General features: G+C 45.4%; 1 protein-coding gene across 4 annotated transcripts in view; it reads right to left on the reverse strand.

Moving 5' to 3' along the window:
* Positions 1-23,468, reverse strand: part of MICU1 (mitochondrial calcium uptake 1) — a 96,294-nt gene that overhangs the window by 52,067 nt on the left and 20,759 nt on the right. For all 4 annotated transcript variants that reach the window (XM_085229653.1, XM_085229652.1, XM_085229650.1 and 1 more), the window contains exons 4-5: positions 12,194-12,371; positions 6,489-6,651 (exon numbers count right to left, since the gene is read on the reverse strand). In XM_085229653.1, the coding sequence (XP_085085779.1) occupies positions 6,489-6,651; positions 12,194-12,371 (341 nt within the window). The remainder of the gene's footprint in view (positions 1-6,488; positions 6,652-12,193; positions 12,372-23,468) is intronic.

Below are 23,468 nucleotides of genomic sequence, written 5' to 3' on the forward strand. Positions count from 1 at the left end.
ATAGACAGCAGTGGGGGGGGTCAGCAATTAACCACTGTGTGGAAGTTCTAACTGCAGTGGATTGGCCTCTGGAGTGGTTCAGCTAGCACAGATGTTTGCTTTCATGCAATTCCCTGCTTGCTTTTGCACAGCATGGGAAACGAGAACACCCAAGTAGCATGAAGTTAACCCTGCAAGAGACGTGCACCTACAGCTTTCTCCAACTCCATCCCAACATCCAAGCTGCCAGGTCTGTCCTCAAGCTGCAGAGCTCTGAGCACATCCATATTCATTGAAGAAATTGTTTCCAACATCACAGCTGCTACAGAATGGTGATCACTGTTACCTGCATCATGTCAGGGTGCTTCACTTCTCAAGAGAGGCCAATAACTTTGTTTTATGCATCTCTCAATGATTAGAGATTCACATGTGCCACTTTCACTGCCCTTTTTCATGTTGCTATGTCAGCATGGATTGGAAGAAGCCATTACAGAACAAGCACAAGCACATTGGCTCACAGCAATTCGTTATGCTCAACTTGCCTCCCAGCCACACATAACAACCCTTCCCTGCTGCATTACCTATACCACACGTTAAGTTCATCTGTAACATTTCCCTTGCAAGAGCTTCTAAGCTAATTCAAACACTCTGAAAGTTAAGCCCAAAAGGCATGCGTATGTTCAAGGCATACAGCTTTATTTCATGCATTTTTCCCTTCTCCAACTGTGTTTTTTTTAATGGGCTTTGCTGCCTATTTTTTCACTAGACCTTTATCTTTCAGGCTGACATAAGGAAACCAGAAGGTGGACTTCTGCCTGATGCCTATGTTCTTCTTTCTTTACATTACATGCAAAAAAACAGAAGCCCCTTCCCAAGAAAACTTTAACACAGAAGGAATTCAGCACGCACATATGCTGTAAAGCTTAAGTGAGAGCCAGCAAAATGGTGTGAAGTAAGACCAGTGGGGACAAGGAAAGGTAAGGGCATTAGTTGTTACATTCCTGTGATCCAAAAGGCAGTGTTCTAAGGTCTAACTGAAATTCCTGCATCTTAGCCTGGGGTCATAAAGCAAGGAGCCTCTGGTTGGGTTGCTGCCAAGGAGCTGCGGGAGCACAGGCTAACACATGTGCCCAACAGCAGCATCACCTTTGCCAGCATTCTGTACAAAGCAGAGGCTGGAGTGCCATTGTCCCAGAAACAGATCAAATGATGTCCTCCAGGAAGTGACCAGGAGAACCAAGAATTGTTTCAGGAGATTCCTACGAGCCACGTTGCTTCATTAAATCTCTCATTTGCTGAAAAGCAGCACCGTGGATGCCACCAGGACAGCTCAGCTCCAATGCTCATTTCTGCTTAAAAGCACCAATGCGTTAGCCACAGAAACACCAGGAGCACCCATTGTACAACAATTTCTTTGTACAAAGAGCCTTCACCAAATCATTCAGCAAAAGTAACGGGCTTGGACTCCAGAGAAGAAAAATGAAAAAGCCAACCCCTTAGCATGCTCTGAAAAAACACAGCATTGCTTGAAGATCAGCCCAGCATGAACCCATTTTGCAGGCCTTCTGCACTTCTCCTGCAAAGTCACCCCATGCCAAAGAACAGCCCACAGCTCACATTGGTTTGATCTCACTGCAGCTATTTTAAGCTCCTAAGGAAACTCAGAACTATGAACCACCCCAATCACATCTTTTACTTATCTGAAGCACTGTGCAGCAGCTCACTCTTTGCTACATGCCTGGGTTTCAAGGCTCTTTTTGCTTACCTAGCAAAAAGACTCTGCACCAGCCATTCACCTTCAGGAGCATGAACGATCTGCAACGACTTCCAAACCTGTCTGCCACAGCCAGTCTATTTGTGGTCCTCAAGTACTGCTGCACACTGCTCCTACAGATTCTGATGGTATCAGAAATGCAATCACAGAACCAAAAGCAGCAGTCGTGCTGCCACAGGGGAAGCTAATGAAGCAGCATCACCCTCACTGCTACTTCAAATTGGATTGACATCACCACCAATTCCAAAAATTGTACTGCTCCACCTTTCGAAGTAAATCAAAATGACTTATACTCTCTGCCTGCCACACTGGGGAGAAGACCATTCAATAGGAGAACTCTGTACTTCCTTCTTTCATTTGCAGTTGGGAGCGATGTCTCATGGAGAAGAAAATATTGCTACAAAGAAAAGAAAAAACTCACAGAACAACCTGCTGCTACTCTTGTTCCACTCTAGTAAAAAAATACGAAGTCATATACTTGTTATATTTCTATTGATTAATGAACATGTACACACCACAGGTTCACTCAAAGCTAACTAATTACCATGCTGATAAGTATCTGAACAGTTACTGAGCTCTTCATGTTATCCTGGAAAGAAAGCCATGGGCAGCAGATTATAGATCGCAATTTTGAAAGGTATTTAACAAACAAGCTTCCAAAAGAATGGATTTTCTCTGTGATATGAACAGCTTTCCACTGTGATGGAGCAATCTTTCAGCTCCCTCTGGTCTTCAAATTAGATTTTCCACTGTTTGTGTAATAGTCATTCAATGGTTTTTCCTTTCCTCACTGGTTATCACGACACAAACTCTTCCTCACAAGTAGATGAGCAAAAGGGCCAATTAAGAAGAATGAAGCACACAACATGCTACATTAGGAAAGGATAAAATATTGGACTGAGTTTTCCCATCCAAAGCCATAATCCAGCTTTGGTTTTCAGTTTTGTTTTTTTTTTTTTTGCTGAATTTAAGATGCCTGAGATTTGTCAGAGGACACCAACCTTGGGTATACACTAAAGTTAGGAACTGTTTTGCTCATATCCATCTCCCCCTTTCCTTGCAGGCAAGTTAGCACCTCTGATGTATGCACTCATAATGTAACGGAAGGGGGAATGGTCTTAAACTAAACCTGGCATCTCTCTTTTCCTCTTGGGTCTTAGATATCGTCGTTGCATACCTTTAGGGTTCTATACAAGCCTAGGGAGTCCTTCTCCTCACTATAAGACTGAGAGAACACTTGTCACACAGCTCACGACCGCTTGCTCTGTAGAACATGAAATTTGTACATTTGAAATCCAACCCAAAATAACAAATAACCACACTGAGTATTGTAGCAACTCAGAAGCTACCTTGTGTTCAGCTGCTCATGTTTGCCAAGTATGACAAATCATTTTTAAACTTGGAATTAACCTATACAGTCTTAACATGGCCTTTTCCCTTGCTCCATGCAAAGTTTCAGAGGATTTTTTCCAGTGAGGCCACAAGAGCTCTATCACCTTTCGAGCATTCACACCAACACACTGTAAAGCGTGAGGAGCTCTGCTATGTACTAAAGAAAGAATGGTGAAGCTTCTATATCTGTAGTCACAAAATGAAATACTTGGTGCCATACTCCAAAAAGTGATATTGTGTCTAAAGGTCTGTTGCATTAAGCTGATTTTTTTTCCTATGTACTTCGTTACATATTTTTCACCAATTCCTCTCTGCAGAAGTCTGTACACCAATGCTGCAGTTCTGCCTTAGAACAACGTGGCCTCAGCCAACAACCTGGAAGAGCTCAGGACAGAATACATCAGCTCACTCTGTTCTTCACAGCTCCTCTTCTCCAACACCATCCTCCTGCCTGCAAACATTGCAGGGGCACAGCTGCTGCTTTTGGCAGCACGTTCCTTGTTTCTTGTAGAAGAAAAGAGAAAAACACTACAGGGTATGTCCAAGACTTCAAGTTTTTGAGCTCCTGCAGTGCGTGGTGGATCTTGAAAGACATCTATCATGCAAGCAGGAGTTTGAATTAACTAGGGATGTTAATACAGATGGAAGAACAGAATTGGTTTGGGTACAGTCTGTCTCTCTCTAGTGTGCTGTCATAAGACACAAGTTTTTTTCCTTCTTTTAATCCTCGTAACAAAGACAAAGAAGCAAACGACGGCAGCGGGATTTCCACAACCCAGCCTAGGCACTCGTGCAATGAGCATCACCACCCCCGTGCACACAGCCAAGGTGTGAAGGCACAGGATCGTGTTATTGCATGGGACAAGGATGCGATGGCTTTGCAGCACAAACCCAAGAATACCGCTTGCAGAATACCTTGGGGTCAGCAGGACTGCAGAGAAGCCTATAATTCAGTTCAAGCATTAGCTCATGATTACAGCCCATGTGATTACAGCCAGCCATGTGACCACATGACAGAGATTTCCAAGGAGCGCCCAGGGTTGAAGGCAGGACGCTCCCACCCAAGCAGAGGGCACACCTAAGTCATGACTAAGGGAGAAAGCAGCCCCAGCACTTCCTTACTCGCCTATAATGTAGATTACCCTATGAGTCAAAAGTACAAAACAAACGTTCAGTGCAAAAATAAATCAGCCAGCAGGTAGCAGTATGTCTTAATGAAATGTCTGGTTTTAAAAATCAGATCTCTCATCTTTTACAACTGGCTCGTAAAACATTTGAGAACAAGGTTATGGCTGGTTTGACTTTACTGTGGCACTAAACGTTTTACTTTTCTAGAGTTCATTATGTATTTAAAAATCATTTACCGCGATTGGCGCTCGTAAAGAACAAACAACCTAGCAGTAGCTTTGTCTGTAAGCAAATCCTCAACAGTAATGGTCCTCAAGACAGACTTTCAAGCCACCAAGATTAAAGGCTGCCTACCCCCCTGCTTTACCTGCTGATGGGCAGCCAAGGCCCAACTTCTTTTTCATTCCACTTTCCAAGTGTACCTGTATGACTCATGAATGTAATTTTTTTCTCCCTTATAGACTTCTTTGTGGCACTGACCAGCAGCACTTGCAGGCTCCTAAAAGGCTGTGATGAGCTTCAAAGGACCACTTAAGCAGCTCACCTAGCCAGAATGATAGTTGCAGCATAAGGTTAGCTACTTCTAAGACTGACAAATAGTTCACCTTGGTTTGTCTCCAAAGCAGATATTGCTGAGCACTCCTTCATATTTTCCGCACACACTTTAAAATACACCAACAAATTGCATTGCATGGAAGAAGTAGAGGAGAACGAGATGCCTTAAAATTAAGCATAGGATGGCTTCTACTTTTAATCAGACTGAGAAAAAATAATTTAGATGGGAAGACTCGCATTCAACCAGGTGCTACTGCTTTTCTAGGCACTAATTCAAGGAGCTTCAGATGTATAAAATAGTAACAAATTCAGTAATTATGAACATAATATTCTGTTCATTGCTCAAATTATTCCAGCACCAGTGAAACCACGTTACTCATCTGAAGAGCTACAGCCGTTTTCAGAAGTTGAAGGCATTAATATCAATTCAACAGCATGTTCTAATGCTAATGACAGCACTATTTTTGACTTCCCTCCTGCACACGCTTCATATTGTTGTTTTTTAAACACAAATGTACAGGATTTATTTAGCAGCTGTCACATAAGTTACAAAAACATTTTCATAGTTGGTATATAAACCCCACTCTGAAGAAGTTAACATTTGGGGATTGAGGCTCTCCATTAATGCCTGAAGTCAGAAAAGGAGTTTCCTCCTTTGAGATGCAGTGTGGGGGAGAGTAAGCAGCTTTCTTTCCTACAACTCAGCCAAAATATAAGTCTCCTGCAAAACAGAAGAGAAATCTTCCCGAACTCCATAAAACCCAGCCTCTTGCTAAATGCACAGAAGAGATTTTCATACTAAGAAAAAAAAACACTGCTCTTCACCCTGATGCCTCCCAAATCCCTAGAGGTGTCACAGCTGATGTGCTTCACAGCAAACAATAGAGAATCTGGAGCAGGCAGAGAGGAGCCCCACCCCAGCCAGCAGCACCACAGCTCAGTCAGGCACACAAGGCTGCCTGTACCCCTTTATGCATAAGATTCTCCTTGCCAAAACACCTCCTTCTACATGTTTAGGTACTGATCTGTTAGTGTTCCAACTGAAAAAATTCTTTCACTATTAAAAAAAAGCAAGGAAGCTATCTCTTCAAGGGCTCATGATTAAGAGATCTGTAGTACTACTTGAAGTAACAGGCAAGAGATCAAGATCATCTTGTTTTTGGGAATAGAGTTGGAACAACTAGCTTCAGGAGCTGCTTTCTGCCCCTAGAAACCCTGGGTTTAAAACTAACAAGAGGTGTACTGGGATCACCACTTACAAATCTGAATTATTACCATTATTTGGGAACACTACAAGGAAACCTTGCTTACACGGACACACGGCAGGCTCTGCTGGAGCAATGAGCAAGCTTGTGCACAGCTGAGCTGGCAGCCCTCTGCCTTACTTCTCTGCTCATCACTCCTCTGTTATCCACTTGCATTCCATTGCATTAGCATAAAGTGTGGGTCAAAAACAACTTCTTTTCCAGGGCAGTACCCCAGGCACTAGTCAGAGAGCAACCCCCCCATTTTGTGCTGTGCATGACAATGTAACAGGACAGATGATAGGCAACAACAGAACAGTTTGACAGGAAATTTAAAGATCAGGTAAGAAGAGACTGCAGTTTACTCCCTGTTGCTCTACTAGTTCCTCCCATTACCACACACGTACATCACTTACTTTCTGGTTGTTTCTCATTAGGTGTTATCGATCTCACGAAATCCTGCGGTGTCATAAAAACCTCAGATTCACCGTGTTCATTTATCACTTTCAAAGTGGCAAAGTATCGGAAGATTTTGTCTGGTGTGGAGTAGGCTCTGATCCGGTTCTCATATTCCATCACCTGGGAAATAAATTTAACCAGCATTAGATGCATAGTTTCACTTGAGACACCAAAACTAGGAGCTATCATTAGACCGTTGAAGGTTTTGCCACACTGCAACTAAGTTGGGCGCAGAAGCACGCATATGAAAAAAAAAAAATAATGCTAAAAGGGTCCAAAATATCCCTCCTCTGCTCAGCTTCTGAGCCACCAGAAAAACCAGAAAAACTGCAGGTATCAGCTCTTGATGTCACAGGATTAAGAACGAACACTATGAGAATTAACTAGAGGTAAAACTTTGCTTCCCCTCTGCCAGTATGAAGTATAAGGTGAAAGTAACCCTGAGGACACCTCAGCATTCATCCTAAACTTAACAAAGCACCAATAGCAAGTTCGTTAACCTAAAGCATCTCAGCATTTTCCATCAAACTCAGTGCTGAAGGGTGTGGCTCCTGACTGGTATACGACCTGATGGAAAAAGAGTGATTGAGATTGGAGAGAATTTCACTTCCACACTGAGGACTGGAAAAAATCCCTTGGAGCCACAGCTGTTTGCTAAATCATCAACCCTTTTTTCCCCTCTTTTCTACCACCTTGGCTAAAACCCACAGAAATGTTCCTCAGTCAGCCCACTTGCTCATTTGTTTTTTTTGTTGCCAGTAGTGATTCTGTATCTAGAACTATTTTTCCCCCATGTGTACACTACAATTAATCTAAGAAAACAAAGCTTTTATAAACAAAAATCACTCCCTCTGAGAAAAAAAGCATGAAGACCCACACTCTGTTACATGTTAGAGCAGACAAATTTCTTTGTTAGTTTGGCTTTTCATTTCTGCATTATTATAAGCCATGTTTAGTCCACTGTGTACTTGAAGCATTCAGTACTTCCGGCCAAGAGCCAGAGAATAAAACCAGCAATCTGCTGGAAGACACCAGGCAAGATCAAGGATACTGCCAAGTCATCTGTAGATCATTTACTACTTCGTTTCTCTTTCAGCCTTGTCCTTTAACCTTAACAACATTTCCACCCTGCTGTTTATCAGAAAGAAAGCACCCTCTATAATCTGTCAAAGGGCTCATAATCTCCTGCCCAGGGAGCACAGAGCCTTTCCTCAGCACGTGCTATAGCTCAGCCCTCCAGCACCCTGCACCAAGGGTACGCTGTGCTGACAGCAAGTCCCACCTGGCACCAGTGGTGATACTGATGTGGCTGTGATACTATCTTACACCCTCCTTCCACTCTTCCTAGCACCACGACAGCTAGGTGGTCACACCCACCAGGAGCACAAAAACATCCCTACAACCAGTTCCCTTCCCTGCAGCCATCTGTCAATTCACAGAGCCTCTCTCTCACCTCTCCCTCTTGCCTTTGCAACCTACAGACTTAACGCAAAGTCCTCAAAGATAGCAATAATGGATGGAGACCAACTGCCCTGTTGCCTCTATACCTGTTCTGAGAGCTTCCTAAGATGCTACTCAGCAGGTCTGTGGCTGCCAACTGCTCTTGGTTTTAGAGCACAGGCCTTGCAGCTGCTCCTCCCCCAACTGAAGGTACAATGCCTGACAGTTGCCTACTTACAGGAGGAGAGACACTGCCAATTCTCCTACACTCCTGCCTTGGGGAAATCTTAAAGGCCTCTGCTTTACTGCAGTGAGGCAGCTTACATTCCGCATTGACTTCAGACACAGCAACTTTCCAACACGCCACTCAGGTTCCACACTCAGGTTCCTGAAGACCACCACAATCACCTCTGGCAAGAGAAGCAGAGTGCCCCTTTACTACATCAGCCCTTCCATTCCTCCTACACGTACTGCAAAAGGCAAAGCTGCCCCAGCTGACTCCCAGGCACTCATGAGGATACAGTTATGAACACACAGCTTGAGAGCAGAGAGGATTCCACTCCTTCAAATGAGCAGCTGAACATCCCTGCAAAAAATAGAATGCAAGAATGCAGCAGGTGGAGAGCTGACCATCTCATTTTGCATTCAGCCAGAGGAGCATCAGACTGCAAAGAAGGAAATGTAAGGGTTTTCTAATGGCAAGTTCTCCTGAAAACATACAAAGAATGATCTTGAATAACTCAATCTGGATCAAAAGGTGTCCCTTCTAACACATTTGTTTAGCATCCAACAGGCTGTTCCCATCACAACTGAAATCACTTCTTCCCCACACTTCCCAGAGAAATGAGCAAATGCAGCAATACACCACCCCTGCTGCCTACACTGAACTCACCATCACCTCACTGCGGATACATGATCTCACTAACTGGCAAAAAGTAACCAGTATGCTGTACAACCTCTGACCACAGGGCTGGGCTGATCACAAAGGCAGCTCCAGAAAGGAGTGGCTGTGATCCGGCAAAGGCGAACAGCTCCCTTATTGAAGGCTCTGGAAAGTGGAAGGCAAGCATTAACAAGGATGCCCTGACTGTGATGTATTTTGTGTGTTATTCCTTTCCAAAGGAGAGAAAGAGCACTTATGTATGCACACACCATTTGTAAGGTTTTTACACTAATTCTAAACAATCTTGACAGAGCTATCCTATATAAACCTCTTCCCACAGCTCTATTGCTGAAATATTCCAGGTACACTCCTGGCAAAGCACACATCCATATAAGCTTCCTTCACCTGTTCCACAGAACTGCTTGAGTTGGAAGGGACCTTTAAAGGCCATTTAGTCCAACCCCCCGCCATGAACAGAGACACCTACAGCTCCATCAGGATCTGACCAGCCTGACCTCAGGTTTCTAGAGGGATGGGGCACTACCACCTCTCTGGACAACCCACTATACCAGCCCTGGATCCAGTGGAGACCAGCCAAAAGTGATAGACTTGTCCCCAAAAAACTGCAGTCTCCTGCCGTGAGGGGGCCCCCAGACAGCGTGCAGCTAGAAAGGAAAAGTCCCTCTTTGGCATTTCTTTAAAGAGCACAGAGAAGACAGACGAGCTAGTAATCCCTATTGCTTTACAAAACTGAAGCTGCTGTTGAGACTGTCACGTTTATGTTAAGCCTTGGGTTAAAAGGAAAAAAAATTCCACACAGACACAAAAATACAGCTCTAAATTAACATCTCTATTCACTTCCAGAGCATCACTGAGGCCTCCCTGACTACAAGAGAAAAGGATCTCTGGCAGTCCAGCTTCATTGCACACCCCAGGCACACTAACAAGGTAGATTAATTACTGTTTGTCTTCATAGAACTTCCTGCTGTAACACACACCAAGATTAAGTCTCAGCAGAATTACTGCTCCTGAGGCAGCATACCTGCTGGACTCAGCAACTGCTGTACACAAATCTCCATAAAGCATGCAACATCTTTAGCAAATCAATAAATCAACCCACTTGTGTGATGTACACCTGCTCATTAGCCACCGAACAATGAAAACCCTTAAACCAGTTTTTCCTTTTCTGCCCCACACAGTGGCACATGCTCTGGACGAGTTACACCAGCCCTACACCCAGAGATTTGTATTGCAGTTTCCCCCTCACTGAATCTCTGCCCAAAATAGCAATGTCACTTCTCATTTATTTCACCACTGATGAGCTTCATTAAAAGCAACATGGGGATAAGAAACAAGTGTTGAAATTAAGCTTAATTGAAAGCATTTTTCTCAAGAAAAACTCCCACACTATTTTCAATTAATTATAGGAAGAGCTGGAAATTTTTTTATTGCACTTCTGCTTTTTGTTTTCCTGAACATAAAGAAGAGCCAGGCGTTCCCTGGGTGCTGCACCCGACTGATGGGGAGCAGCATGCCCTGGGAACAGCCCTGTGTGAGTCAGGAGCCAGGCACACCTTCCACTGCCATCAGAGCACCCAGACAGACTGACTCACTGCTCCAGCACCAAGCACCCAGCCCCACTGGGTCTGCTCAGCCACAGAGTGCAGAGACTGGGAGGCCTCTGTTTCCATTTAATGAAGCAAAAGTGAGAGCAGCACTTGGTTCAGAAGAAGGCACATCTGGTCTTCGGGCTGGAGAGAAAAGGGCCTGCATTTGAAAGTGTGTGAGATTTGTTTTAATCTGTACTCTTCCCACTGAAGCTCCTGCTCCCAAGTCAAGCAGGCTGCACGCTGTTCCCAACACACCCCCTTTGGAACCATCCATGCCTGGCTCGTGTCCTGCTTGGAAGCACAGCCACATTCCTCCTGCCTAGTATGGGAAGGAAGGAGCTGCTCAGCATGGGCACCGTCTCCTAACAACTTGTTGAAAGTCCCAGCTTGCAAGAGAGTGTTCCCCAGCTTCTTCAGCCAAAGCAACAAACCATATAGGAGAGTTCAATCACTACGCTCAAATATTAAGAAGTGTTCTATCTGAAAAATAAAAGCATGTGTGAAGGTGGATCACATTTTTGCTCTTTGCAACCTGCCTCCACCTGCCCACAGAGAAGACAATCTACTTTTCTTGAGTGATTCTAGCATAAGTGAAGCCTCTGCTGAGACTGTCAGGCTACCCTGACTGTGAATTGACAAGAAAAAAATTAAGAGGAGCTGGGAATTCATTTTCTCTGGACAATTCTAAAAATCTCCGTGCAATACCCTGCAACATAAATTCAGACCAGAATGTCACAACAGGGAAAGTTGACAGCCCCAAACATCACATAGCAACTGAAACTGGTGTGATCTAATCAAGAAGAAAATAAGATTCACAAACTCAAAATTTATAGTGCTTTTTTCAGTTGTCATACGCTTTTTCTGGTTTTTGCTTGCTCATTCTTTTTTATGAAAAGCTGTTAAGCCACTCTATGACTATCCACAATTTAACATATAATGTGATGCAGCCTCCAGGATATGAACTTAAAATAATCACCAGAAACAAATTATACAGAACAGGAATTGTGAAAAGCATATACTCCCATTGTCCTCTTTGGCACTGCAGAGATATTAAATCATCAAACATAGCCCAATAAAACTGACATCCAGACAGGCTTAAAAAATAAAATACTGCAGCCTGCCAACTCTCAGTTACAGGACATTCCATCAGGCCAAATTGTATATCCTGTAATAACAGCATGCTTACAGATAGCACCAAGCCAGGCAGACACTTCTGAACAGCCCAAAGCTCTTGGGATCACCCACCACCAAAGGCAGGTCACAATCTGACGATACAACTCATTACTCAAACTTTTCTCCTCTTAAGATCACATCTCATACAAAAATCAAATAGGCACAGCAGACAGACAAACGGGATGCTTGCAGGTTTAAAGCCATTCACTGGTTCCATATTTTGCATTCACCACCCCAACAGCTATGAAGCAGAGAGCCATCCCTCAGACATCCAACAGGAGAAAAGCAATGAGGTGCTGAGATTCAGAGGCTCTGTAAGCTGTACTTCCCAAAAGGGCAGGTTTAAGTTTCAAGAATCTCAAGATATCATGCCAAAAAAAAAATAAAAAAAAGAGGTTCCCAAAATAGGACGGCCATTTTCGAAAACAAAGACAAGCACAGCCCAAAAGCCTGACTGAATATCAGTCAGTGCTATACTAAAGGATGAATAAAGCGTTCTGCAAGTTTTTCCACTGCCATACAATTGCTGCAGGTATAACATAACCAAGTTTCACACCTTACGATCCCTGAAACCAGAAGACTTCTTCTTCTTCCCTTCTGGCTGAGTCTGCTCACTGCCCGACGCCACGGCCCTCCTGCCCTCATCGCCGCCGCTCTCCCCTTCCTCCCGGTGCTTCACCTTCTCACCCGACTCTGCCCTTGAGTCACGGTTCACAGAGTCTTCTGCATAGGCCCTGCAACAAGCAAAAAGAAAACACGGTTCAGAAGGTTAATGAGAGGACCGATGGGAAGAGCACACCACAACTACTCTAGCCCTAAATACCACCAGTTTCTCAAAAAAAAGATTTTTATAGAAGCAACAGATGTGCTTTCGACTGCCAGCATGGAAGGATTCAGAAAGAACAGGATATCCATTTCAGCACAACTGATGTGTTTGATTTTTTTTTTTTTTTAAATCTCCAACAACCGACAGGCTGTTTTATTTCTCTCTTCTACCAACAACTTCTCTAATTCCCAATACTTCGGGATCTGCAACAACAAAAACTGGAGTTACTTATCCTCACACTAGAGGCTCTCTGTGTAGGCAGGGCAAAGAAAGGACCCTCTGCACTGGTCGGACACAAGATCATCAGCAGCCCTGTCTGTGGCCAAAGCACTACTCAAAGTCTCTGAGCAACATGCAGAACAACCAGCTAACAGTGTTGGAGTTAAACAGAAACACGATCCACCCAGAAGCCAGACAAGGCCACATCTTTCCTACACCCTATCTGTAAGGCAGTTAATAACCAGAGCTCAGACCACATCAACCATCAATAGGGTTACAATCTCTACACATGTTAATGCATCACAAAATTTGCAGCTAACGGTTTGGTTTAACTCACGCTTTCTGAAGGCTCTAACAGCTTGGGCAGCCATCCCAGCCTGTCTGTAACTCCAGCTAAGGTACCATTACTTTTGTGTTCCCGGGGATTTATTGAGAACTAATCACACATACAGGGCTCACACACAGCTGGGTGCTGCTCATTAGCCAGCAGCCAGCAAAGGAAGGCTGGTGCTTTGTGCTCCCTGCAACCACAGACATGATTATTTACAGCAGCATGACTTGGTTCAAAAGAAAAAAAAAGCTGCCTTTAGAGAAAAACAAAAGCTAAACAGAATTTTGGAAGTCTCTCAAGCTTCAAGCAGAAGGCTCTGCTCATTTCATCCTACCAGCTTCCCAACAAACAGACACAGTAAGCAAAATAGACAGAAGTGTATACACCTCTCCAGCAACACAGAGCTTTGCAGCAACCTCAGCAGGTCACATTCTAAGAAGAAACAAAGCAGGTTCTCCATCAAATAATTTAGATGTTACCAAGGTAAACAACACTCTCCTTACTAACATTCAATAACTCACTAATAGTTACACCATCGGATTAATTTCTAAGGGCTAAACAACTCCCAAACCTTTGCCATGGGAAAAACTCACCCATGGGAAACAAACAACTTTACAGAACAAGCTCCCAAAAAGAGTGCTTAAGAACAAAGAGGATCACTATAAAAATAAGCTAATTTTTGTACATACTGTGATAACTACTGCAGCAGACTACCAAAAGCACTCCAACAGCTGCCACTAAGTACCCAGCATTGCTTTGAACACAACAACCCACTATCCTACAACAAGGTTAAAGTAGTTCAGAGACTTCTAGTCTGAAGTGGGAGAGAATACATCAAACATAACACTGGGAGAGCTTCATTTAATAAAATACACAAGTGCTTGGTGAAGAAGTGTACTAATGAAGCCTATTTGCACAAAAAGCAGAGTAACATGCCAACCTATGCTTCCTGAAAAGGTCCTGAGGCTTTAAGTCTCACCATCTTTAAGACTTTCACTGAACCACATCTGGCTCAAACTGCACAGCAGTTGGACAATGTGGGGAGCAGACCAGGGACCACACGCTCTGTTACATTTTGGCCAACGCATGGCTGGCTCCAGCTGAGACTCCAGCAGCAGTGCTAAAAAGAAAAGCTCTTCTCTGTAGGCAGGACATCAGCCCCAGGCAGTTCAAAGAGAATCCCTTGGGACAAGGTTCTGGGGACAAAACAGCAGTAAAAAGTGATTGCTTGTATATACAGCTAAACTACTCCATATTAAACATACCAGAGAATAGCTGTACCAGGAAAGATATGCTCTTGTACCATTTGACTGACAGCAAACCAGGGAAGGAAATAAATATAACTTAAAAATCAAACCTTTTCTGCAAAACCTACGCGTTCCTTCAATCCATCTTGCTGTCAAGCTAGTTGGCCACTGTGATGCAAACATAGGCTCTTCAAACACAGTAGGCTCCCTATCCTCCCTCCCCCCTTCTAGTTTATCTAGGTAATTAACTCTCCTCTGCAGATGTATCACGTACCCACCATACAAGCAAGATGAAATATGAGAATCAAAGCAGAATTTATTGCCTACTTCACAAACACGGTTGCAAATAATATCGGTTACTCCTTGCCTCCAGACCACAATCCAAACTACTCACTGAAATCACCACAGAAGAATCTGCTCCCCACAAACACCTACAGTGAAGTACTTTATGACCTGCACAATCCCCTTCTGTTTTAAATCTTGACTTGCATAACCAGCAATATCCATACAGCATCCATATAAAGGAGTTCTTCAGTGCAGACCCCAGTACAGGCAAAAGAGTCCCTTGGTTCCAGAAACACACCCTGCTACACAGCAACCAACAGATGCTCCAGAGCGCCTTTTGTGCAGAGCCACTTACCAGGTGTAACTTAGTTTCTATTCCCCCACTCAAGTCAGCATACCAGCTCTTCAAATAGCAAGAGCAAGCCTGCTACTACAACTTACACACAAAGGGGGGACCAAAAAAAACAAAAAAAAAACAAAAAAAACAAGGCTCACTACACTGTGCACCAAGATAAGCTGCCAACCTCACTCCACTTAGCATGCTTGTAACGGATGCAAGCTGCCAGGCATGGAAAATTCTGGTTTCCGTGGGGCTTTTCCTCCCTGCTGAACAAATTCAAATACAAAGAGTATTTCTCACCTACATAATACTCACTCCTAGATTATTGGCTTACTCCAAGAGTTACCAAGCCTAAGACAACATTCATCTCCTTAAAAAGAAAATCCTTACTTACCAGAGTAGGTTACTCAATGCTAGAAACTCTCATTACAAATCAGTCATCAAAAAAGTCAAATACATGCAACCATAGTATCAGAGGGAGCGGAAAAAGGGAGCGGAAAAAGGGAGCGGAAAAAGGGAGCGGAAAAAGGGAGCGGAAAAAGGGAGCGGAAAAAGGGAGCGGAAAAAGGGAGCGGAAAAAGGGAGCGGAAAAAGGGAGCGGAAAAAGGGAGCGGAAAAAGGGAGCGGAAAAAGGGAGCGGAAAAAGGGAGCGGAAAAAGGGAGCGAAAAAGGGAGCAAAAAGGGAGCGGAAAAAGGGAGCGGAAAAAGGGAGCGGAAAAAGGGAGCGAAAAAGGGAGCGGAAAAAGGGAGCGGAAAAAGGGAGCGGAAAAAGGGAGCGGAAAAAGGGAAGAGAAAAAGGGAGCGGAAAAAGGGAGCGGAAAAAAGCGGAAAAAGGGAGGCGGAAAAAGGGAGCGGAAAAAGGGAAAGAGCGGAAAAAGGGAGCGGAAAAAGGGAGCGGAAAAAGGGAGCGGAAAAAGGGAGCGGAAAAAGGGAGCGGAAAAAGGGAGCGAGGAGCAAAAAGGGAGCGGAAAAAGGGAGCGGAAAAAGGGAGCGGAAAAAGGGAGCGGAAAAAGGGAGCGGAAAAAGGGAGCGGAAAAAGGGAGCGGAAAAAGGGAGCGGAAAAAGGGAGCGGAAAAAGGGAGCGGAAAAAGGGAGCGGAAAAAAGGGAGCGGAAAAAGGGAGCGGAAAAAAGGGAAAGGCGGAAAAAGGGAGCGGAAAAAGGGAGCGGAAAAAGGGAGCGGAAAAGGAGCGGAAAAAGGGAGCGGAAAAAAGGGAGCGGAAAAAAGGGAGCGGAAAAAGGGAGCGGAAAAAGGGAGCGGAAAAAGGGAGCGGAAAAAGGGAGCGGAAAAAGGGAGCGGAAAAAGGGAGCGGAAAAAGGGAGCGAAAAAGAGAGCGGAAAAAGGAGGCGGAAAAAAGGGAGCGGAAAAAGGGAGCGGAAAAGGAGCGGAAAAAGGGAGCGGAAAAAGTGGAGCGGAAAAAGGGAGCAGGAAAAAGGGAGCGAAAAAAGGAGCGGTAAAAAGGGAGCGGAAAAAAGGAGGAGCGAAAAAGGAGGAGCGGAAAAAGGGAGGAAAGGAGCGGAGAAAGGGAGATCGGAAAAAGGGAGCGAAAAAAGGGAGCGGAAAAAGGGAGCGAAAAAAGTGAGCGAAAAGGAGCGAAAAAAGGGAGCGGAAAAAAGGAGCGGAAAAAAGGGAGCGGAAAAAGGGAGCGTAAAAAGGGAGCGAAAAAAGGGAGCGGAAAAAGGGAGCGGGAAAAAAGGGAGCGGAAAAAGGAGGGAGCGGAAAAAGGGAGCGGAAAAAAGGAGCGGAAAAAGGGAGCGGTAAAAAGAGGGAGCGGAAAAAGGAGAGCGGAAAAAAGGGAGCGGAAAAAAGGGAGCGGAAAAGGGAGCGGAAAAAGGGAGCGGAAAAAAGGGAGCGGAAAAAGGGAGCGGAAAAAGGGAGCGGAAAAAAGGGAGCGGAAAAAAGGGAGCGGAAAAAAGGGAGCGGAAAAAGGGAGCGGAAAAAGGGAGCGGAAAAGGGAGCGAGAAAAGAGGGAGCGGAAAAAGGGAGCGGAAAAAGGGAGCGGAAAAAGGGAGCGAGAAAAGGGAGCGGAAAAAAGGGAGCGAAGCGAGGAAAAAGGGAGCGGAAAAAAGGGAACGGAAAAAGGAGCGGAAAAAAGGGAGCGGAAAAAAGGAGCGGAAAAGGGAGCGAAAAAGGGAGCGGAAAAAGGGAGCGGAAAAGAGGGAGCGGAAAAAGGGAGCGGTAAAAAGGGAGCGGAAAAAAGGGAGCGGAAAAAAGGAGAGCGAAAAAAGGGAGCGGAAAAAAGGAGCGGAAAAAGGGAGCGGAAAAAGGGAGAGGGAAAAAGGGAGCGGAAAAAGGGAGCGGAAAAAGGGAGCAGAGAAAAAGGGAGAGCGGAAAAAGGGAGCGGAAAAAAGGAGCGGAAAAAAGGGAGCGAGAAAAAGGGAGCGGTAAAAAGGGAGCGTAAAAAGGGAGCGAAAAGGGGAGCGAAAAAGGGAGCGGAAAAAGGAGAGCGGAAAAAGAGGAGAGCGGAAAGACATAAGGGAGCGGAGAAAAAGGGAGCGGAAAAAGGGAGCGGAAAAAAAGGGAGCGGAAAAAGGGAGCGGAAAAAGGGAGCGGAAAAAGGGAGCGGAAAAAAGGGGAAAAAGGGAGCGGAAAAAGGGAGCGGAAAAAGGGAGCGGAAAAAGTGAGAGGAAAAAGGGAGCGGAAAAAGGGAGCGGAAAAAGGGAGCGGAAAAAGGGAGCGGAAAAAGAGTGAAGAGGGGAAAAAAGGGAGCGGAAAAAGGGAGCGGAAAAAGGGAGCGGTAAAAAGGGAGCGGAAAAAGGGAGCGGAAAAATGGAGCGGAAAAAGGGAGGGGAAAAAGGCGAGCGAAAAAAGGGAGCGGAAAAAAGGGAGCGGAAAAAAGGGAGCGGAAAAAAGGGAGCGGAAAAAGGGAGGAAAAAGGGAGCGGAAAAAGGGAGCGGAAAAAAGGGAGCGGAAAAAGGGAGCGGATACTGGAAAAAGGGAGCGGGAAAAAGGGAGCGGAAAAAAGGGAGCGGAAAAAGGGAGCGGAAAAAGGGAGCGGAAAAAGTGGGAGGTAAAAAGAGGAGAGCGGAAAAAGGGAGCGGAAAAAATGGAGCGGAAAAAGGGAGCGAAAAAAAGGGAGCGGAAAAAGGTGAGCGGAAAAAGGGAGGGAAAGAGAAAAAGGGAGCGGAAAAGGAGCGGAAAAAGGGAGCGGAAAAAAGGGAGCGGAAAAAGGGAGCGGAAAAAGGGAGCGGAAAAAGGGAGCGGAAAAAGGGAGCGGAAAAAGAGGGAGGAGGAAAAAGGGAGCGGAAAAAGGGAGGTAAAAAGGGAAGCGAGCGGAAAAAGGGCGAGAGCAGGGACGAAAAAGGGAGCGGAAAAAGGGAGCGGAAAAAGGGAGCGGAAAAGGAGCGGAAAAAGGGAGCGGAAAAAGGGAGGAAAAAGGGAAGACGGAAAAAGGGAGCGGAAAAAGGGAGCGGAAAAAGGAGACGGAAAAAAGGGAGCGGAAAAAGAGGAGAGCGGAAAAAGGGAGCGGAAAGGAGCGGAAAAAGGAGGAGCGGAAAAAGGGAGCGGAAAAAGGAGCGGAAAAATGGAGGCGGAAAAAGGAGAGCGAAAAAGGGAGCGGGAAAAAGGGAGCGGAAAAGGGAGCGGAAAAAAGGGCGAGGGTGAAAAAAGGGAGCGGAAAAAGGGAGCGGAAAAAGGGAGCGGAAAAAGGGAGCGGAAAAAAGGGAGCGGAAAAAGGGAGCGGGAAAAAGGGAGCGGAAAAAAGGAGGAGCGGAAAAGGGAGCGAAAAGGGAGCGGAAAAAGGGGAGCGGAAAAAGGGAGCGGAAAAAGGGAGGCGGAAAAAAGGGAGCGGAAAAAGGGAGCGGAAAAAGGGAGCGGAAAAAGGGAGCGGAAAAAAGGAAGGAGCGGAAAAAGGTGAGCGGAAAAAGGGAGCGAAAAAGGAGCGGAAAAAGGGAGCGGAAAAAGGGAGCGGAAAAAGGGAGGCAAGGACAAAAAGGGAGGAGCGGAAAAAGGGAGCGGAAAAAGGGAGCGGAAAAAGGGGAGCGGAAAAAGGGAGCGGAAAAAAGGGAGCGGAAAAAAGGGAGCGGAAAAAAGGGAGCGGAAAAAGGGAGCGGAAAGGGAGCGGAAAAAGAGGGAGCGGAAAAAGGGAGCGGAAAAAAGAGGGAGCGGAAAAAGGGAGCGGAAAAAGGGACGGAAAAAGGGAGCGGAAAAGGAGAAAAAAGGGAGCGGAAAAAAGGAGCGGAAAAGGGAGCAGGAAAAAGGGAGCGGAAAAAAGGGGGAGCGGAAAAAAGGGAGCGGAACAAAAAGGGAGCGGAAAAAGGGAGCGGAAAAAGGGAGCGGAAAAAGAGGGAAGCGGGAAAAAAGGGAGCGAAAAAGGGAGCAGAAAAAGGGAGCGGAAAAAGGGGAGCGGAAAAAAGGGAGCGGAAAAGCGAGAAAAAGGAGCGGAAAAGGACGGAAAAAAGGAGCGGAAAAAGGGAGCGGAAAAAGGGAGCGGAAAAAGGGAGCGGAAAAAGGGAGCGGAAAAGGGAGCGGGAAAAAGGGAGCGGAAAAAGGGAGCGGAAAAAGGGAGCGGAAAAAAGGGAGCGAAAAAGGGAGCGGAAAAAGGGAGCGGAAAAAAGGAGCGGAAAAAAGGGAGCGGAAAAAGGGAGCGGTCGGAAAAAGGAGGCGGAAAAAGGGAGCGAAAAAGGGAGCGGAAAAAAGGGAGCGGAAAAAGGGAGCGGAAAAAGGGAGCGAAAAAAGGGAGCGGAAAAAAGGGAGGGGAAAAAGGGAGCGGAAAAAGGGAGCGGAAAAAGGGAGCGGAAAAAGGGAGCGGAAAAAGGGAGCGGAAAAAGGGAGCTGAAAAAGGGAGGGAAAAAAGGGAGCGGGAAAAAGGAGCGGAAAAAGGGCGGAAAAAGGGAGCGGAAAAAGGGAGCGGAAAAAGGGAGCGAAAAAAGGGAGCGGAAAAAGGGAGCGGAAAAAGGGAGCGGAAAAAGGGAGCGGAAAAGGGGAGCGGAAAAAGGGAGCGAAAAAGGGAGCGGAGAAAAAGGGAGCGGTAAAAGGGAGCGGAAAAAGGGAGGCGGAAAAAGGGGAGCGGTAAAAAGGGAGCGGAAAAAGGAGCGGAAAAAGGGAGAAAAAGGGAGCGGAAAAAGGGAGCGGAAAAAGGGAGCGGGAAAAAGGGAGCGGAAAAAAGGGAGCGGAAAAAGGGAGCGGAAAAAGGGAGCGGAAAAAGGGAGCGGAAAAAGACGGAAAGGAGCGGAAAAAGGGAGCGGAAAAAGGGAGCGGAAAAAAGGAGCGAAAAGGGAGCGATCCAATAGCAGCCTTCCCATTTAAAGAAATTACAACTCCTCATTCTGAGGAGTTTTTCTAGAGTTTCTAGGTAAATCAAACTGAACTATTTTGAAATAACAAAGCTTTGTGCCAGAGACAACAGTGCTCAGTTACTGTAGTCGTAAAAGCAGCGTAAGATTATTCAGCTGCCAGATAATAAGCAGGCTCTAAGGAAACACTGATTTTAACTAACTTGGGTATCCAGGTGTCAGTAAAGACCTTGCCACAGAACCAGAGCAGAGGATATGAATCCTGCCTGACAGATGCATTCTTCAGTAGGACAGGGCCACAGTACTCCTTGCATACTAACATCTTATCTGGAGATATCCATGTGAGGTTTAAAACCACTTCAGGCTTTCATATTGAAATCAAAGACAAGCTTGGTCTGGTTTGGATACAAGAGACAAAAGTATGCATCCTCCCATTATGGAGAGACTAAGTGAGAAGCTGTCTCATCTTCAGCTCCACCACAACCAACAATGATTATGATATTAACCTAAAATAACCAACATCCAAAGCCCAGTTTTTCATGACTTTCTTTCCCACAGATCTTTTTACTACTTACTCCCTTACTTTCCAAAGCATTTGATAGTAACTCAAGTCAGCACAACTGATTTGTGACCAGAACTGTAAAGAACACATGACAATATTAAGACAGGCTCCAGAGGCTAATAATTAGATTGAGAAGATGGCTCTTGGACACCAGCCATAGCCCAAAATAGGTCCAAGAATATAAGGAAACAGCAGCATAGTCTGTGAGACATGCATATCCTTCCTTCCACTCCAGCCAGCAGCAGGCACATCCCTGCTGAGAGCACATTCACAGCCACTGAAGGGGCATTCAAAGAAAGGCTGGAGGAAACCTAGAGAGCAGCAGGAATAGTTCAGAGTCCAGAACAGCATGGGACAACTTGACCTAAAGTCATCAGGTTGCTATCAAAAAAAAAAAAGGAAGATGAGGTAACTGCAATATGCATAAAACAGCTGCTGCAGGGCTTATGTTGGGCTGGTAAGGACAGGACAAGCAGCAGATGTGCTTTGGGACATCATCAGGGAAGAGACTTATACACTAGAGAAAAAAGGGAAAAGCTTGTGTTTACATAGATACACACACACAAAACCTGTTTAAGGTGAGGAGAGGGAAGAAGTAGAATCAGCTGTAGGAGTGCATTTACTCCATCACTGCTCTTCCATCACCAGCAAATTGCTTTAAATAGGCAAGACAGCTGCCTGTCAGGACCAGGCTGGAGGCACCCAGCCTTGTCTTGGCAGCAAACGAGCTGACAGTACACACTGCCTCCCACTCCCTTTACTTTGGGGGCTGGCACCAACATGCAATGGACAGGCCAGAGCTTGAGGACCTCCGCTAGAGCCCCCTCTGAAGGAGAGTGCTGTGAAGAAGGTGAACCTGAACTGTTTTAGGTCAGTCTTACCAGCTAACTCAGCTCGTGCAGGATTATGTGCCACTCCTAAGAGTCATCTTCCCCCCAGCCTGCAGAGGAAAGTGATTGCTTTGGAAAAGGTTGTCAACCCTAATAACGCGCTGGAGGCATCCCGCTGACATTACCCTAATACCCTCGTGAACTGTGTATCTCTGCACTTTAAGTTCTTAAGCCAGGAAACACTGCTTATGTTTCCAAGCAGAGCTCAGCAAGTGGCAGACAGACAGGTGCCACAGCTCAACTACATCTGCCACAGGAAAAGAAGAACAACACCAAGCCTGAAGCCACAACCCTGTGTTCTCCACCTCTGATTTACTGCTCACCTCAGCCCCTCTTTATCCAAACTGTACTTTAAACATCAGCAAGCCCATTAGCACCTTCCCAAAGAAAATTACAGTTGCTTTCACTCAGTGCTGCAGCTCCCCTTGAGCTTGTCCCTGGACATTCAGATGGTACAGCATGGTCCAAGAGGGCCAGGTAATCCTATAAAGCTGCAAGGTGGGTGGAAACCGCAAGAAGCACAGGAACTCAGTAAGATCAGAGCTGTAATTCCATTCTCCTCTCCTGGTCCTCCCAGAAGACAGCAAGCTCACCACAAATCACAGCTGTCAGACAGCCCATGTTGCTTTCAAGAAATTAGAACATCTTATACTGGAGAGTAAGGGAGGCAAAGCATTCTCCAATTCCACGGACTTTTTCAGGGGGCCCCACATAAGGACAGAACACACTTAAGGCGATATGAACCTGGCTTCTTCAGGCTGAAAATTGAGCCAGCTCACAGCCTAAGAATACAGTTGTCAACTGCTGAAAATGGTTTTATTGGATGTTTAATGCTTATAGTCAAGGATGAGAAGGATGCAAAAAAAAGTTAGAACTTGAACTTGAAAGCAAACACTGTAGAAACAGGGTAACAAAAAAACAGGAAGGACAAAACAACGTTAGACATACTTCGTATAAATCAAAAGCTAAGTACTGTACTTAACTGTTAAGGGGCACAAACACCCAAGCAGGGAATTATGCCCAACAGATTATGGTCTTTTTACTGTCTAAGTTGTCAAAAACAACAGGAGCATGTAATAAATGAAGATTGTTTACTGTGTTACTGGAAGTGACAGATCTATACAAACAGATCAAGTGTTCACTTTGAAACATCATGGCTTATATTCTCCGTATCCTGACATTCGCAGGAGAGCAGAGACTTTCTCCACTTAAATGGGGCTAAGATCGACCTTACAGAGCAGAGCTGGAGGCATGTATTTCTACCTTCCTGCAAGAACCTGAGGCTTAGTTCTAATAAGAGCTGGCCAAGACCTTGTGCCCGGCTGTTGTGGATACTCAGGAAGCTTTAACTTGGTGTTATTCATATTTGGAAGGAACAAACAGGGCAATGGGTGTAATGACAATTTGTTATTTAGGCTTTTTAGTTGCAGGACTGTAAAGAATATAGTGACAAGGGTTTATAGAAAGCAAGTCTTATGCTAAACAGATGTCATTTCTTGATGAGATTACCAGCATTGCTGATAATCACAATAACACCCATGTAATAAATCCAAGTTCCCATGTGACATTTCTTACTATTAGATGATACTGTGATGAATAAGCCAGAATAACAAAAAAATCAACACTGCACATTCAATAGATTAAAAAGAGATGAACAACACATCTGTACACAAACATTTGATCACTGAGTGGGTGAGCGTCTCCCGAGCTCTGATAAGTTAAATACCCAGCCCTGTGCACCTTCCACTAATGACCTCAAGGACAAAGTCGTTGTGTCCCTTGCCATCCACCAGCAGAGATTGAATGCTTCAGTTGCACTCGTTGTACTCTGCAAGCTGAGCAGAAGCAAGCACACAACACCCATCAAGATGGCCAGAGAGCAAGGGGGAACAACATCT

Source organism: Meleagris gallopavo, chromosome 8, assembly GCF_905368555.1.
Source record: "Meleagris gallopavo chromosome 8, MGAL_WU_HG_1.1, whole genome shotgun sequence".
NCBI lineage: Eukaryota > Metazoa > Chordata > Aves > Galliformes > Phasianidae > Meleagris > Meleagris gallopavo.